Source organism: Cibotium barometz, chromosome 10 (assembly GCF_041138505.1).
Source record: "Cibotium barometz isolate CiBa-2024 chromosome 10, ASM4113850v1, whole genome shotgun sequence".
In the NCBI taxonomy this organism is placed as follows: domain Eukaryota; kingdom Viridiplantae; phylum Streptophyta; class Polypodiopsida; order Cyatheales; family Cibotiaceae; genus Cibotium; species Cibotium barometz.
This window is the reverse complement of record NC_141055.1, coordinates 39663004-39681768: the sequence shown is the minus strand read 5'-3', so window position 1 is coordinate 39681768 and position 18765 is coordinate 39663004. Positions and strand designations below refer to the sequence as shown.

The window sequence follows — 18765 nt, the reverse complement described above, 5'->3', positions numbered from 1 at the left end:
CATGCAATGCAGTGCTCTGAACCATCCTGCTATGTTGCATACCATGTGCTATGTGCAAGGTCTTCTGGCTTTGTTCTCGAGGTATGATCTAACACCTTAAAGTCCAGGTTTGGGGTTATTAAAAAATTAATATGAGACATCAATTGTGTGTGCTTGCCCTTTCTCCAAACATGCTAAGAGAGAAAGAGAGCAAGCAAGATTTATTCATCTATGAGGATTGCCAAAACGTCCTATGAGATCAAAATTTACACTATGTAAACAATAGAAGATGTCTAAAGCATCCCCTGAATTCTGTTGCAACAAAGAAATGATATATCAAATTGTTTCTAAACTAGCAATTGCCAAAAAGAATATAGCTGCTACCGGTCTGTGGAGGAGCTCTGTGGTGCTGAAGAATGTCCGGGATCTGGAGACAAGCAGAGGTTTTGGATGTATGGGGCTAGGGGTGTCTGGCTCTTTGAACAGTCTGTGCTCTCTCTCAAAAAACTTCTGGGGTGTGGTGCCAGCAAGCCATGGGTGTGGGGTGGCCAATACTATAGCATGTGGCATTGAGGGGCTTACTCCTCATCATGCGTGAAAGCATCATAACCTGCAATCTCTCTTGAAAGACTTCTGGTGTGTGGTTCCAGCAAGCCATGGGAAAATCATGGGTGTGGGGTAGCCAATACTATAGCATGCGGCATTGAGGGGCTTACTCCTCATCATGCGTGAAAGCATCATAACCAGGCAATGTATACAGGCCCTGAGGTTCCCCAATGTTTTCTTGGAGAGAGCTACTCTTATCCGGAGATCCAGATGGCCACGACCGAGAGGACCTGAGTTACCATCCCCTCGCCAGCTCCAACTTTGGGAGATCCTTCAGCAACATTGGAGTGTACCACCCTGAACTGTGGACATAGACAGCCAGTACACAGTTACAGATACGGAGCCTGTTGCCCCATCAGTGAACAACACCGACACTCGACCCTGCCACACTATTTATGAGGATGTATTGCACTTTTACAGATGAGCACATAGGGCTTTCTTTTCGTGCCCTATTTATTCAGTCCAGATCATTTTTGTCCGTGGGACAGATAATAACCAAGTGACGTGTTGGTTACACACACGGCTTTGCCTTTGGTTTTACGTTTACACCCTGATTCACGCGCGGGTAGGGGCGTAACAATTTTGACAGTGATAGCTCAGTTTAGTTTAGTTCTTGTTTCATTTTCAGTTTGTTATTCCATGATTAGTTACTCATAGATTCATTGTAACTCTTGGTTTCATAGACCCTTGTGGTCTTTTGCAGATGTTAATATATCTTTCTATCTTTCTACTCCTCCAATCCTCCTCTCCCAAATCTGGTTCCTAGAAAGAAGTCCCATACATCACCTCTGGGGGAACCGAAGTATCAAATAACCAGCAGTGCTAGGTTCCTGAAAATGGGCTAGGAAACACTGCCTCTCCAATTGGGCAACTACAAGGTAGCCTCTCGCCAGTTGTGTGCCTGTGCGTCTGGACTCAAAGTGAAGATCGGGCCGATAAAAGCGGTCCCCATATGTACATATAATCTGATCACCTCAAGCACATCACCTTTATATGTGAAAGGATTCCTAGATGCATCTTGGTATGAGGTTTTCAAGAACTTAATCTTGGTTTTTCCAAGATGGACCCCCTCATCACAAAATGCTTGCAATGCATCGAAATGTCATTGCAACCCCGTAGTAGCTGAATCTGAGATGAGAACTACATCACCTCAGAGAAAGAAAGAAAGAAACTTATATTAAATATCTACAAAAGACCCAAAGGGTCTGATACCAAAAAGTGGAATTCCCCCCAAACCCGCCGCCCCGCCCCTCCCCTCCCTTTTGAGTAGATCCTTCGATAGTAGCGGTTTTTCTCCACCCGTAGGCATCAAGTGAGTTTGCCCGCTCGTAGGCAGTGTTTTGCCATAGAAGGGGTGCACTCATTTTGATCCTGCAGCAACTTGACTGTATTGTTCCGGCCAGCTAGTGCGTAGTGCATGAAATTAGCAATTCCTGACGTAATGACGCGAATAGAATTTCCATTGGAGTCAGGCCAAAAATAGTAACGCTCCTAGATTTTAGAAGTGTGATCCTTTGTATTCCAGGATAATCCCTCATTCCCAAAGCTTGTACTTTCCAAAACATTTAGACATCCCGGAGTCCACCAGACCCCTTTCATACTAGGAAATGTCCAGGCTGGTGACATCCCCCCCCATCTTTTGAAAAGTTATCCACAACTTTGTGCTTCAAGCCATATATCCAAGGAAGAATCATGTTCCATCAAGTGGACGAGATGAGACTGTCTCATAAATCCAATATAACTTAAAGAATCCATGTCCCAAATAAATGGGCAAGACTAAATAAGTCTCCAATATCAAAATCATGTCCCAAAATAAATGGCGAGTTAAAAGAGTCCCATAAGTCCAGATCATAATCATGTGTCTTTATCCATACTCCAAGTCGAATCCAACTCCAAGGAGCAGTTACTCGTTCCCCAATCCCCAGTGTCACGTCAAACGCATGCTACTCTCCACTAGTTTTCATGCCTACACATGCAAAGACCAAGCTGAGAAATAGAAGACCGATTGATTGTGCACGCCATTTCGGCCACCAACTCACACTACCCTCTAAGGTGCCCATGTTCCCTTCCATCTGCTCTCTATTGTTTCACCCACACATGGTAGAAACAATCTTCAAGAGAGCACATAGGACAAGAGAACACTACACAGGGTATGTTGTGCTTCACACTATCCTCTAAAGTGTCCATGTTCCCTTCCATCTGCTCTCTATTGTTCCACCCACACATGGTAGAAACAATCTTCAAGAGAGCATGTAGGACAAGAGAACACTACACAGGGTATGTTGTGAGATTTAGACGTCCTGGAGTCCACTAGACCCCTTTCACACTGGGAAATGTCCAGGCTGGTGACAAGTACTATATGGGGTGATATCATCCATACTCGCGTGGCTACTTGGGCTCGTATTCTGGGGTCCTCTCGTTCAGCGCAGGCAAAGTGCGTTGTATTTTCCTCTAATCCCACAAGTCTCTCATGGCATCATGATACTCCTCAATGGTTGAAATTATCTTACATATTGGGGTGATTCTATTCTATTTCGGCTTATAGCCATGATTGTTGTATGTTTTTTCATACTTAATAGAAGTCTCTTTCCTTGGGGGGCGGGGGGGGGGGGGGAGGATTTGGGTTTTTGAGTTTTGTCCACCTCGGATGGTGGACATTTGATGTCCACTTGGAGAAACTTTGTCAGCCCAAAAATTTAGTGTTGTGTGGACCGGCAACCATTCAATATGAATTACGGTTTTAAACTAAATACTTACCACCTACAAAACCCATCATATGTCCGTTAGGCAAACAAGTGATGCAACACACTTGTCCATCAAGGCATCCCCATCTTCTGGACATTACAGGCTTTTGAACCAAGCTGATCCTTTGTCTCCTTTGCACACCCTATACTTTGGATTTACCCAAACTTTCTCGCACTGCTTGAACATGGTCTTGATAAGTGCATTCTGTGATGTTACTTATGATGAGAGTGTTGAGATACCTGATAGCTATATGATTCTTTGATAGGGAAGGAATTTGCTGATCATCCTTAGTCTGATGGGCAAACACAGAGGGCGAATCAGGTTTTGGAGGATATGCTTCGTGCATAGGTCTCCAGAGACGACCATCTGAGTGGGAGAGGTACGCAACAGTTGAGGAGTTTGCCTAAGATTCCTGGTAAGGGTAGGACTTCAGGGTATTCAGATTTATGCAGTTACAAATTTCCCGATGGATATGTAGGAGATGCTGGTCACTGCATTTTTATATCAGCAGGAAATGTTCAGTGAGGAAGTTTTCCAAGGGAATAGTTGTGTATTTCAGATTACCCAAAAGTTCTGAGGTGTTGCTTGGCGGGAATGGATCCCCTAGGTACCTCTGTGATGACTCCAAGGCTAATTTGGGAAGGCGACCACTGCCTAGTGTATATATCCGAAGTAGGTATATCACTGTTTGGAAGATTGCATCTACTACCAGACCCAAACTCTGCCCTGACAATCTTGTGTGGTATGGATGCCTTGCTCCGGATCATCCTGGAGAGCATCAAAATGTGTATCCAGTCCAAGCTTTGCCAGTCTTTTTGCCGTAAGTCTGGTCCCCAAAAGGCTATCCCATAAGACATTGCAGGAGTGACCAAAGTATCAAAAAGCCATAGTTTTGTACTGAGCCAATGTGCTTGGAAACATTCTCTCTCCAACCTAGCCAAGGCTGCATGCCTCGTGTCATACGTGTCTGTGCTGCTGGCCTCATGGTAAAGAATGGTCCTGAGAAGGTAATACCTAAGTATAGGTATGATGAGACTATCTCCACCTCTCCTTCGCCATATGCTGCTGCCCCAGAGGTGTTAAATATGATGACTTTGGTTTTCCCTAGGATTACCATGAGGTCTCGCTCGTCACAAAAGGCTCACAAAGCATCCAGATGCCTTTGTAGCCGTTCCTTTGAAACTGAAATTAGGACAATGTCACTGGCATAGAGGAGGATAGGTATTAATGTATCAGCTAGTGCAGATCCAACCCCTCCTAGCCTGTCAATGAAGCCCTCAATATTGTGGATGTAGAGGCCAAAGAGGGTGGGTAATAGCAGGCAGCCTTGCTTCACCCTAATGGTGCTCCTAATCTGCTGTGTCATACCTCCAGGTGCCCGAACTCTCTGTGACAGACTCATATATGTGAGGACCCCCGTATCATATCTGCTGGGACAGAAAACTCCTGGAGTCTTATGTGTGTGTGTGTGTGAGAGAGAGAGAGAGAGAGAGAGAGAGAGAGAGAGAGAGAGAGAAAGAAAGAAAGAAAGAAAGATATATTAACGTCCTGTCGAGGCCAAAGCTGACCTATAGGACAGATCAGAATACATCTTTGGTTACAATCCACTTCGGGGTATCGGTTAAAGAAAAGTGCATGTGGGATCAAAAAGAAACTAACTTCAAAGCTCTCATGACTCATGAGAGTTACATGTTACAATGGTAAAATCACCATGTGCTAAGAGAGAGAGCCATTTTGTAATTATTGTATACAGGTGCTTGAAGACTTATCACATAAGCAGGAGGGGAATGTTGAAGACTTTGACCAACCTGTACGGCTCTTATCATATTGTAGAAGGCATCGACAACCAAAAGTAGACAGGGACCCTACAGCTCAACAAGTCTCCTCATCAAAGCAGGAAGTTGGTGATTGTTTCAACTATCACCCGCCCAGAAACAGTTCTGGGTGTGCTCGAACAGGTTAAAACTGTATTACTTTGGGTGGAAAGATGTCGGGGGGAGTGTTACAGCATGGTAGTATGATGACTTGTTATTTGATTGGATGGATTTTTGGCCTGTTTACAGAGCCTTACAATGGTGCCACAAGGCGTGGCCGCCAGGAGCCTGAAGTGAGACCCGCTGCAGCAGCTAAGAGGCTTTATGTGGAGAAAATGCCATACCATGTGAGCGGATTTTGCAGGCAGGGTCAACGTGGGTCAGATACTGCTCGCAAGTTTACTCTTTTCTCCTTGCAAGCAAGGTACTTGCAAACAAGAAGATCGTCACTGAGCGAGAGAGACTTTAAAGCTTTGATGCCAAAAGGAAACATGAGTGAGGCTAGTGGCATAGTGGCTGAAGATTCTCTAAATATTCTCTCTGTCTCTGATAGATACCAGCAGATGTGCTCTTCCTTAAAGCACAGGTTAACGTTTGGTAAGTTTTATGTTGGAGAGATTTGTGCACATCATGGGCACTCTCCACATTGGGTAGTATGTTTGACCCACTGTTCTGGGGTTCTGAATAGGAAAATCAGCGATCCATGGTTGGGGGGTCTTTACAAAGCAAAGCCATCGTGCAGGAGACATGGTATGCCTGTATTATCAGTGTTATGCTATTTATGGGCAAAGCTTTTGTCAACCTGAACACCACACCAAGTTTTTTATTATGACAAAATAAGCTAAGCTTTTTTGGTGGGTGTTTCTATCACTTTTATAGGTTATAGAATATGCTGGTGAAACCGTTCGACCCATAGTGGCTGACCTGCGAGAACGATTCATCTACAATACATTGGTGGTACGATATTTGCTTATAAGTAGATGTGACTTGGGATGCCTTTATTGAATCATCATTTATTCATTCTGTTATTGCATCAGCATGATAAAACCATATTGTTTGGTGCCCATATAGGGTGCAGGAACATACATGTTTCGAATAGATGACGAGCGTGTCGTTGATGCAACACGTGAAGGAAGCATAGCACATTTGATCAATCATTCTTGTGAAGTATACCACTGGCCTTTCTCTTTCTTTGATTTAGAGGCCGTTTTTAAGATATGAATTTGGTGATGTGGCACGAAATGTGTTGCTTGCTTATCGTGTTCCTTATGCTTTGATTCGAAGCCAAATTGCTTCTCGAGGGTAGTGACTGTGTGTGGCGAAGAGCATATCATTATATTTGCAAAGAGGGACATAGCAGAAGGAGAGGAGCTGAGCTATGACTACAGGTTGGTTTTATGTTTTCTTTTTGGTCTTGCCAGTAGAATCTTGATCCAAAACAAAGTATAATTTGGTTTTCCGTTATACACTTTTTCCGAGCAAATTTTTGTGATTTTATTGTTTGCTTTCAAGTACCCTATTAAGTGCCTCAGCCTGATAGGCAAATGCTCTTTGGTTTCCTTTGACATGTGTTGCACTAGTGAGCGTTCGCCATATTCCAGTGCACAAATTGTACATTTGAATACAGGCTTTCGTACTTGGACCCCAACCCTTTCCTCTCCAGAATGGATGGCCCCAGTGTGGCTTTTCCCCCCTCCTCCTCCGATGTAGCCACCCTCCGAGAGTGGCCAGCCATGGAGGGAGCCTCCATTTCATGTTTTGTATATATTGAAACTGCACCTCTTGCAGTGTTTGTATATATTGAAACTGCACCCGCACCCTTGCAGTGTTTGTATTCTCTCGTTTTCACAGGTTTTTTATTTAACTGATAGAAGGATCTTTTCTCGGAGAAAAAGAAACATGCCAAGAGGACATGACCGACTTGTTGGCCACTCTTGTAGGCCCAGAAGGGGTCCATACTACCGACTCTTCACCCTCTCAGGCTGAGGGGCCCCCTTGGTCCACCAATTCTACATTGTGCAGTCTACCTCCTTGCAGGGATGTAATCCACTCGCGAGCAGAAGTTCTTTTTTTTAAAAAAAAACTAATAGAAGGACAATTTCTTTGACAAAGGGGAAAATGTTAAAATAGAAGAGCCAATGAAAAGGAGGAGATGGTGAGAAGAAAGAACAAAAGAGAAGGTAATCTCGCCCTCGAATCACGAGTTTTGCTGGGGAAATGGAAGCAAAAATGGCAGGAGAGAAATGGCTCGCACGGCCAAACTGTGCTGTTCTGGGAGTGGAAAATCCGAAATGGCTGAAGTGCGCATCAGACCTTCAGATCCCCCCACCTGACCTAGAGCCCCCTGAAATCACGTGCACATGTGCGCAAACACCCCATGCACTTGGAATTTTCAGCCAAAACGCTCTAAACATCCCCGAAGGGTGTGGATAAGATTCATCCAAATGGCATGGATGGCCTTTGCAGAGGGTATGATCACACCACCTTGCTGCCAGCGTGCCCTCTCCAAATGTGCTAGGCCGCCTTGCTGCTGATAAGCTCCCACCGCTGGCTGGTGCCAGACACACAAGTCCATGGAGTAACTGGGACCGCTGTGATGCAGAAACGAGTGAGGACCAGTGCAAGGTGGCTGTCATGTCCTGGAGAAAAGAGCCAGCCCTGCCTCAGCTGTCCAAGCAATCGCCCCCCACGTGGCAGAGGGAGTAGTATGGTCTCCCCATTTCCACTCACTGGGCCCCACTAAACATGTGCAAGGGGTCTTTTCTCTCAAAGCTACACGTGCTAGCACGCCATGCCCCTGATCTCAAGAGGGAGAGGATCGATGGACCACTTCATCCCCTGCAATCCCATGACTCGGACCCGTTGTGGGGGGGTGGGAAGATCATCTCTGGGTGTCCTTTGAGATTAGGTGAGCTTCCCATGGAGACCCACCTCCAATGCGTACTGTGAAGCCACATGACAAGCCGAAGACTACTAGTGGCACTCGTGTGCAGGAGATGTGCGGGAGAATAAAGCCATCCAGGCGGCATCGGGGAGGTCCTCTGGTGGAAGAAGCAATCTGGAGGAACGCCTGAATCAATGTCGAGGCTCATGGATGAGGCTCCCCTCAAGCCCTTGAGGTGCGCCAACTGGGTCTGCTCGGAGAGATGGCGGAAGTTCTGCCAGGAGTTGAAAATCTGGGTAGGTCTGGCACAGAGGCTGGCCCAAGAGAAATGAGATTGGGGGCTGTGTCCTGAGGGTATGTGAAAAAGGGGGTTCCAGGTTACTGAATAAGGGCCTCGTGAAGCATCCTCCAAGAGCGAAAAAGGTTGGCAACAAACCTATCCTAAAAGAGGGGTTGTACTCATGCAGGGGAGCCTGAGAGAAGATCCATCGGATGCTGTAGGTCCACCGGCTTCCACAGGAAGGAAGCCTTGAGGAGATGCAGCTGATGAGGAAATCCTTCTAGGTCTCTGCTCCTGGTTGAAGACAACGCACTATCAGCTTGCCTTAAATGGTTGTTGTAAGGTCTCCACAGACCACACCCAAGGATTATCTGACCTAGAACCCAAAACCGCAAAGAGGTTTCATAGACCCGACATCGTTGATGATGGATGGACAACATGGTACACCAAATGCTCGAAAAGCAGTTGCCTTGCAAAATAAGCCATTGATTGCAAGGCATTGGGATAAAACATCTATGGCCTGCACCCCGGGCAAATCAGCCACATGTACATCCATGAATTGGTTGAATGCAGTAAAGGGAGGGATGGAATGCTTGCAACAAATGCATGGAGAGCTACAGAGAGATTTGGTATTAGCAAATGACTATTTGCAAGTTGCATGATGGACACGACACCATGTAAATATGTAACTTATAATGTATAGTGTTTGTTCGATCCAAATAAATGGAGGTTGTTCTGGGATTATGTTACTTCGGTAAATCTGGACGTGGTTTGCTTGCAAAAACATAATTAGCATGCTTTTATGGGAAAAATAGGTTGTTTTAGAGGTTTTAGTATATTTTATGCAAGAATTGCTGATTACTCAAGCACATGCATAATGATATGAACAGATTTGAGGCTAGTGACCGCATATAATGATCCTCTTGGTCGATACATTGTGTTGCAATGTATGCTAAATGAGCAAATGCATGAATTTTCAAGTATATATGCACTGACAACGTCAGCTAGAAGGACAGAACTCTGGAGAAGACTGGCTATCTATCCGTGGTTGACAAATGCATTTGTGTTATGGAGACTTCAATAGCTCTTCATCAGTGCAAGATAACACATTTGGGAATTCACACATGATTGCTACAAAATAAGTAGTGTGGCAGACATTTATTAGAGACACTGTTGCAATGGATGTGGAATGTGAATTGTCCAAACAAAAGAGGATTCACATTTCAACATAATGCTAGATCAGAGTATCAAGCAAGGCTTGACACATGCTATATGTTAAATGTGCACAATGGGGATCCGAGCCCTGCAAATATATGGGGCAGCAAAGAGAGCATGTGTCAAGCGAGGCTTGACACATGCTATATGTTAAATGTGCACAATGGGGATCCGAGCCCTGCGAATATATGGGGCAGCAAAGAGAGCAAATAAACCAATGCAAAGTGGATGTGCGGGCATTGCATGAGATTGCACAAACAAGACAATTGAATCAAGAGGAGGAAGAGAAGTTGTCAAATGCATGTGACAGACTGCAATAATCAAAGGAAATTGAATAAAATGGTAAAAATGAGCGAGGCAAAAGCCTTTACTAGATAAAGGCTGCTCGTCAAGACAAATTTTCAAAAGCTTGCATGCTAAGAGACAAAATTTAAGCATACGTCATGTGCAGAAGCCTGATGGTTAGTAGACCAATGACGTAAATGAACTCGAAAGGGAATGCATGGCACAGTTCCAATCTATCTTTGCTATACCAGGGCACTTCTTGTGGGTAGAGTTGAAAGCAAAAGCGAGGATGCTTTTAAATGTGACGCCAATTCAAAAGTTTAATCAACAAGAAGCTGCACAGATGGAATCCCCTTTCACGAACATGGAATTGCAAAATGCTCTTGCTAAACTGGGTAAGTGGAAATCACCGGGATGGGATGGATTGGGTGTGGAATTCTTTCAACATTTTCGAGAGGAATTGGAAGACATTCTATTGGCAATGATAAATGTTGCATGGTTACAAGGAGTGATGCTTGCTTCGTGGCAAGAGAGCCTTGTAAAATTGGTTCCAGAAAAGGATGTATGCCTGAATTTGGCTGATTGGAGACCTGTCACTTAATGCCAGTGCTATACAAATTGGTCACAAAGATGATCTCCAATAGAATAGCCAATATGCTTAACAAAGGGTTGCATCCTACCTAATATGGGTTCATTCCTAGATGACGAATAACAGACAACATATGTAATGCTTATGTGCTGCCATCATCAAACATGTGGATTTGGTCCGGAAATGACAGAAGTCATCTACTGGTTGTATGTAGACAGCACAACTAGATGTATCATTGCGAAAGGATTATCATCACCCCGGACTTTGGGAAGATCGGTTAGGCAGGGTTGCCACTGAGCTCCATGTTATATGCATTTGCCACTCGGGAAGGAGCATAACATGGACTGCTGCAGCCAAGTAGATCATCAATGGTTGCAAAGGCATATGCAGATGACTCTTTTTTCTTCCCAGCAGATACTCCAAGGTATTTGGCAGTGATTATGGGTGTTTGCAATTGTTTGGGACAGCACCAAGGCTGAAAATCAACTTTAGAAAGTCGAAGCTGCCACCACTAAAACAGGCGGATTAGCATTGTCACGATTGTGACGTATGTATGTATGAGATTCTCTCTTCATTGCTGATTCCTGTTGCAGATGCAAAGAGTAACCAGCCAAGGGAACCCCTACCCTCGATTGGTTGTGACTCTTCGCCAAAGGATGTACCTCTTCATCGAATAGCCACATCCCTTCGACGAATGGTTGTATCCCTTGATGAATGGTTGTGCCTCTACATCGAATAGACACATCCCTTAGCCTAAAGTTGTATCCTTTCGTCTATGGTCATGTCCTTTCGTCAAAGGACATGCCTCTTCAAATGTGTCTCTTCATCTCCTATATAAGAGACCTATTGTACTCAATTTAATACAACAAGTCAATTCAATCTTCTCTCAAGTGTTCTCCTGAAGGTTCTTGTTCTCTAAGTTAAGTACTTAAGTAGTAATTAGTACACAATATGAAGGATTAACAACATAATCCTCACAGTGGTATCAGAGCAAAAATTTTTTCCTACCCGTGGGTTGTGAAGCCCCCACCCTCTCCGCGGCACTCCCTCATCCACCCCTCTTCTCGGTGTTGTATGGAAGAAGCAGAGCGATGGTGGACTTGGCGTAAATCCTTGCTCATAGTGATGTTAAAAAAAAAAAAGGTTTCACACCCATACACACGCACCGTGTGTATTGCAGAGACGGAACCCTTGCTGCATACTCGGACTACCCTCCCTCCCTGCTGACCGGTGGTGTTAGGCGTTCGCAACATGGCGGGAACTTTCCCTCTCGCTGCCGAATATGGAACACCCCCCCCCCCCCCTCTTCGCCTCGTTCGCTGCCAACGTGAGCCCTTGCTTGCTTGGAGCAGCTGCCGGCCCTGAGCCCTCACCGCCGAATAGCACCCTTCACCTCTTCGCTTAGTTGCTGACGGCGCCCCTTGGAATCAGCGCACCCTTTCCATCCAGTTGGCGACGCGATCCAGGCCTTCGAAGCGGCGCACCCTTTCCAGTCGGCGACGCCGTCACCTTTGCACCATCAAAAAAAAAACAAACAAATAAACAAAATTTTAATACGTACCATTGCCACATGGGTCTCTCTCTATTAAAAAAAACAAAAAACCAATGGGCGTGCGCTGGTGTGAACGGCCACCCCTTGGCGATTCGGCAACCACCACCCCCCCTCCCCCCCCCCCCGGCTGTCAGGATGCCGCATTTTTCATGTTCGCCCCCCTCTTCCCAGCGATTCAGCAACCATCCTCGCGGCTGTTTGTGGGTTCTCCTGGCTTTGCCCACACCACATAATCTGTGTGCTCTCGCCCCCTACGTGCATGCTTAATGGACAACTTTCCGGAGGAACCCAACATGCACATCTCTTACCTTAGTTACATCGACGAGATTCTCGAGGCTTTTCTTCCCGAACACAGCCCTCCTCGCGTTCCCACTCCGAAACCAGTGCCACTTCCCGCCGATGCTGGGTGGATTCCAAGTCTCTCGGCCTCTCATACCCCAGTAACCTCGGCCTCTCAGGTGTACCGCATACATGTCAGCAGCCCGCATGTAACCGAACCCGACACTTGGGCGATTTGGACTATTTTCCTCACCTGCGAGCCACTGCATCTTACTCATTTCGAGTAATTTCTGTCACGGTACCCTCAGTTGGCACACTTTCTTCCAGAGTGCAGTGTGGATGGCCTTCGCAATATCTCCTCCACGCGCCCTCCTGTGACATTCTACTGCGAGATCTTCGTCCCCGATTATACTCCATTATCTCCGGTGCCCAGTTCTTTGGCGGAACCAAACGAAGAAGTGGAAGCAGACACAGTAACCTCCGAGGACGATCCCGAGGAAGTGGAAGAGGATCCTGTTACTGCCTCTCCAGCAGTTGTTTCTTCCATCCTACATTTCGGGTGGACCTTTCCTGCTTCATGTCACCAGCCTGGACATTTCCCAGTCTGAAAGGGGTCTGGTGGACTCCAGGATGTTTAAATATTTGGAAAGTACAAGCTTTGGGAATGGGGGATTATCCTAGAATACAAAGGACCACACTCCTAAAATTTAGGAGAGTTGCTATTTTTGGCCCGACTCCGATGGAAATTCTGTTCGCGTCATTACATCTGGAATTGAGCAAATACCAAGAGTTGGCAAAGTGCCTATGACAGAATGTCTACCAGTTGGGATATTTTTAGAGGTAAAGATTATGGAAGGACCCATCTCTTAGATTGGGACATGTGGCAAGAAAGTGGACCAAAGTGAGACAAGTGGCCTGACACTTGTTAGAAAAAGGATCAAAGTGAGACAAGTGGCCTCACACTTGTCACTTCAGCTATTGTGTGGCTCTCCACTTGTCATTGTAGCCTTCTCTTGCCATTTTAGCTCATGGGAGGCCCAAATCTATAAATTGGAGCCCCCTCTCTTCATTAATGGAGGCTCTCTTGCTGCACACTAGCCTCTACCACCGTTGAAGGCTTCCCTAATGATGGCTACTCTCTTTCTCTCTCACTTGAAGGCTGCCCATGAAGAATACCGGCTGTTGGGGACTGTTTTGGAGGCTTCCATCGCGAAGAAATACTGAAGGCAAGGGTATTCAATCATTTATTATGATTTCTAGCCATTGTATGTGTTGTACCAGCATTTGTACTTGCTGTACCTGTTGTACCAGCCACTGTACCGGCTGTACCAGCCACTGTACTTGCTGTACCAGCTTCTGTACTTGCTGTACCTGTTGTACCAGCCACCGTACTGGCTGTACCAGCCATTGTACCTGCTGTACCGGCTGAATGGAGAGTTGTACTTGCTGTACTAGCTCTATTGCATGAAGACCCGTGGTTTTTGGGGAAGAATCAGTACCCACACGGAGGTATATGGATTATATTGTTGGCTCGGCATTTCTACAGCCTATGTTCCGGCTTGGTTGCCTCGTGTTGGGCTATGTTATGGCATTTGTATATGGATAATCCGGCATCTCCCGTGGGGAGAGTAAGGCCCTCAAAGCTTGTACATGATATTATTCTCCTTGGGTAATAAAATACTCCAAGGGGGGGGTCGGCCCATTCCGGCCTCTATGCAGTGTCACTCGTGCAAGCTCCATTTGCAGCATTTGTGGATGTTTTGTCCAGCTTTATGTTTTATGCAAAGTGATGATGGATATGTGTTAAGGTTGTGGCCATATTTAAATGTTTTAATATGCATTGATGGTATCAACAAGTGTGTCAAAGGCCCTAGTCCCCCGGGCACCCGCCGCCGCGAGTTTCATTGGTATCAGAGCATAGGCTTTCTTGGAAGCGGAGACTTCCTTCTATCAATAAGGAAGAGAAAAGATCTCAAGTGGGGACCACACTTACCATCATTGCTGTTAAGCATGGCTAGCCGCTTCATAGCTTATGAAGCAAGAGCATGAGCAGCAGTAGACAGCTTGTTGATCTAAGGATTTATGAATTCACAAAATTTATCTTGGAAGTATGGAGTTGGCTTTATGTGCACACGTTTAGCACTCTTTCCATATGGATATTGTGGATTATATTATCAAGCTTACAGGCAAGCTATATGGAGATATATCTCGGGATATCTTAAGGACATGATGAGGAGATATTTCTTTTGGCTTCATGAGACCAACCTGGCAAAGAAAAGCTAAGTATACTTTGAGTTTGCAAAGTTAGTGCTTTTGCTATCAAGTGTTTTTGATGTTCACTAACCCTTGTATAGCTATGCAAGGAGAAAGGTGGTGTTGTTTGCCTTGAGATGGTTTCAGGGAAACATTGTTTATGGCTCCCTTTAATGGGATGAATTCTTTTCATGGCTCTCTTTATTGGGATGGATTATATCTATGGAGATCTCTTTCTTGGACGAGATTTATATAGATATTGGGCTTCACAAGCAATTTCTATGGACGAATCTGTCCGAGTTTATAGAGAAGCAATCTTTGGTATCTCATGGATATGATGCTTTTATGGATAAAGTCCACCTCTACTCCAAGGTGTGTGGTTAGCACGGAGTATGAGGTAAGAGTTATGGTATACAAGGATTATGGTATACAGGTCTATGGATTCCTGGACTTCTTTTCTAGGAATTTGGATCCATCCTCAGGTTTATGGATTATGTTTATGGCTCCCTTTTACTGGGATGGATTATTCTTTTTGGCTCCCTTTATTTGGGATGCATTGGACTTATGGAACTCATGATTCACATACCCTGTGTAGTGTTCTCTTGTCCTACGTGCTCTCTTGAAGATTGTTTCTACCATGTGAGGGTGGAACAATAGAGAGCAGGTGGAAGGGAACATGGGCACTTCAAAGGGTAGTGTGGAGCACAACATACCCTGTGTAGTGTTCTCTTGTCCTACGTGCTCTCTTGAAGATTGTTTCTACCATGTGTGGGTGGAACAATAGAGAGCAGATGGAAGGGAATATGGGCACTTGAGAGGGTAGTGTGAGTTGGTGGCCGAAATGCCTATAAACTATGTGTAGCAGAAATGCGTATGGAACACCAGGTTATCTATGCCTGCGAGTGATTGTTTTCAGGACTCCTTGTTTAGCCGCCCTGTGTAGTATTTCTCTTGTCCTAAGTGCTCTTCAAGATGTTGCTACCTTGCTTGGTAGAACATAGAGCCAATGGTAGAGAATATGGGCACTGAAGTCGGGCCGGGCGTCAAGGCAGCTCCTTGGTGATCTACATGGATTATGATATCTGGACTTATGGGACTGTTTTGTCTCGCCCATTTACTTGGGACATGGATTATGATATCTGGACTTATGGGACTGTTTTGTCTCGCCCATTTACCTGGGACATGGATTATGATATCTAGATTTATGGGACTGATTTGTCTCGCCCATTTATCTTGGGACATGATTATGATATCTGGACTTATGGGACTGTTTTTGTCTCACCCATTTACCTTGGGACATGATTTTGATATTGGTATTATGGAGACTTATTTAGTCTCACCCATTTCTTTGGGACATGGATTCTTCAGTTATATTGGATTTTTGAGACTGTCTCGTCTCGCCCAATCGATGGGACATGATTATATCTTGAATATATGGCTTGAAGCTTAAAGTTGCGGACAACTTTTAAGAAGTTGGGGAGGATGTGGACATTTCCCAGTCTGAAAGGGGTCTGGTGGACTCCAGGATGTTTAAATATTTGGAAAGTACAAGCTTTGGGAATGGGGGATTATCCTAGAATACAAAGGACCACACTCCTAAAATTTAGGAGAGTTGCTATTTTTGGCCCGACTCCGATGGAAATTCTGTTCGCGTCATTACATCTGGAATTGAGCAAATACCAAGAGTTGGCAAAGTGCCTATGACAGAATGTCTACCAGTTGGGATATTTTTAGAGGTAAAGATTATGGAAGGACCCATCTCTTAGATTGGGACATGTGGCAAGAAAGTGGACCAATGTGAGACAAGTGGCCTGACACTTGTTAGAAAAAGGATCAAAGTGAGACAAGTGGCCTCACACTTGTCACTTCAGCTATTGTGTGGCTCTCCACTTGTCATTGTAGCCTTCTCTTGCCATTTTAGCTCATGGGAGGCCCAAATCTATAAATTGGAGCCCCCTCTCTTCATTAATGGAGGCTCTCTTGCTGCACACTAGCCTCTACCACCGTTGAAGGCTTCCCTAATGATGGCTACTCTCTTTCTCTCTCACTTGAAGGCTGCCCATGAAGAATACCGGCTGTTGGGGACTGTTTTGGAGGCTTCCATCGCGAAGAAATACTGAAGGCAAGGGTATTCAATCATTTATTATGATTTCTAGCCATTGTATGTGTTGTACCAGCATTTGTACTTGCTGTACCGGCTGTACCAGCCACCGTACCGGCTGTACCAGCCACTGTACTTGCTGTACCAGCTTCTGTACTTGCTGTACCTGCTGTACAAGCCACCGTACTGGCTGTACCAGCCATTGTACCTGCTGTACCGGCTGAATGGAGAGTTGTACTTGCTGTACTAGCTCTATTGCATGAAGACCCGTGGTTTTTGGGGAAGAATCAGTACCCACACGGAGGTATATGGATTATATTGTTGGCTCGGCATTTCTACAGCCTATGTTCCGGCTTGGTTGCCTCGTGTTGGGCTGTGTTATGGCATTTGTATATGGATAATCCGGCATCTCCCGTGGGGAGAGTAAGGCCCTCAAAGCTTGTACATGATATTATTCTCCTTGGGTAATAAAATACTCGAAGGGGGGGGTCGGCCCATTCCGGCCTCTATGCAGTGTCACTCGTGCAAGCTCCATTTGCAGCATTTGTGGATGTTTTGTCCAGCTTTATGTTTTATGCAAAGTGATGATGGATATGTGTTAAGGTTGTGGCCATATTTAAATGTTTTAATATGCATTGATGGTATCAACAAGTGTGTCAAAGGCCCTAGTCCCCCGGGCACCCGCCGCCGCGAGTTTCATTGGTATCAGAGCATAGGCTTTCTTGGAAGCGGAGACTTCCTTCTATCAATAAGGAAGAGAAAAGATCTCAAGTGGGGACCACACTTACCATCATTGCTGTTAAGCATGGCTAGCCGCTTCATAGCTTATGAAGCAAGAGCATGAGCAGCAGTAGACAGCTTGTTGATCTAAGGATTTATGAATTCACAAAATTTATCTTGGAAGTATGGAGTTGGCTTTATGTGCACACGTTTAGCACTCTTTCCATATGGATATTGTGGATTATATTATCAAGCTTACAGGCAAGCTATATGGAGATATATCTCGGGATATCTTAAGGACATGATGAGGAGATATTTCTTTTGGCTTCATGAGACCAACCTGGCAAAGAAAAGCTAAGTATACTTTGAGTTTGCAAAGTTAGTGCTTTTGCTATCAAGTGTTTTTGATGTTCACTAACCCTTGTATAGCTATGCAAGGAGAAAGGTGGTGTTGTTTGCCTTGAGATGGTTTCAGGGAAACATTGTTTATGGCTCCCTTTAATGGGATGAATTCTTTTCATGGCTCTCTTTATTGGGATGGATTATATCTATGGAGATCTCTTTCTTGGACGAGATTTATATAGATATTGGGCTTCACAAGCAATTTCTATGGACGAATCTGTCCGAGTTTATAGAGAAGCAATCTTTGGTATCTCATGGATATGATGCTTTTATGGATAAAGTCCACCTCTACTCCAAGGTGTGTGGTTAGCACGGAGTATGAGGTAAGAGTTATGGTATACAAGGATTATGGTATACAGGTCTATGGATTCCTGGACTTCTTTTCTAGGAATTTGGATCCATCCTCAGGTTTATGGATTATGTTTATGGCTCCCTTTTACTGGGATGGATTATTCTTTTTGGCTCCCTTTATTTGGGATGCATTGGACTTATGGAACTCATGATTCACATACCCTGTGTAGTGTTCTCTTGTCCTACGTGCTCTCTTGAAGATTGTTTCTACCATGTGAGGGTGGAACAATAGAGAGCAGGTGGAAGGGAACATGGGCACTTCAAAGGGTAGTGTGGAGCACAACATACCCTGTGTAGTGTTCTCTTGTCCTACGTGCTCTCTTGAAGATTGTTTCTACCATGTGTGGGTGGAACAATAGAGAGCAGATGGAAGGGAACATGGGCACTTGAGAGGGTAGTGTGAGTTGGTGGCCGAAATGCCTATAAACTATGTGTAGCAGAAATGCGTATGGAACACCAGGTTATCTATGCCTGCGAGTGATTGTTTTCAGGACTCCTTGTTTAGCCGCCCTGTGTAGTATTTCTCTTGTCCTAAGTGCTCTTCAAGATGTTGCTACCTTGCTTGGTAGAACATAGAGCCAATGGTAGAGAATATGGGCACTGAAGTCGGGCCGGGCGTCAAGGCAGCTCCTTGGTGATCTACATGGATTATGATATCTGGACTTATGGGACTGTTTTGTCTCGCCCATTTACTTGGGACATGGATTATG

The 18765-nt window shown here is 45.1% G+C and overlaps 1 protein-coding gene across 5 annotated transcripts in view; it reads left to right on the top strand.

The window, feature by feature from the left end:
• The window catches only part of LOC147634889 (histone-lysine N-methyltransferase TRX1-like), a 93961-nt gene that overhangs the window by 51818 nt on the left and 23378 nt on the right, over window positions 1-18765 (top strand). For 3 of the 5 annotated variants that reach the window (XM_086804115.1, XM_086804116.1, XM_086804114.1), the window contains exons 16-22: window positions 13-81; window positions 5084-5288; window positions 5394-5741; window positions 5833-5894; window positions 6024-6101; window positions 6216-6311; window positions 6429-6532. In XM_086804115.1, coding sequence (XP_086660241.1) covers window positions 13-81; window positions 5084-5288; window positions 5394-5741; window positions 5833-5894; window positions 6024-6101; window positions 6216-6311; window positions 6429-6532 — 962 coding nt within the window. The remainder of the gene's footprint in view (window positions 1-12; window positions 82-5083; window positions 5289-5393; window positions 5742-5832; window positions 5895-6023; window positions 6102-6215; window positions 6312-6428; window positions 6533-18765) is intronic. The other 2 variants (XM_086804118.1, XM_086804117.1) reach the window with 1 other exon arrangement.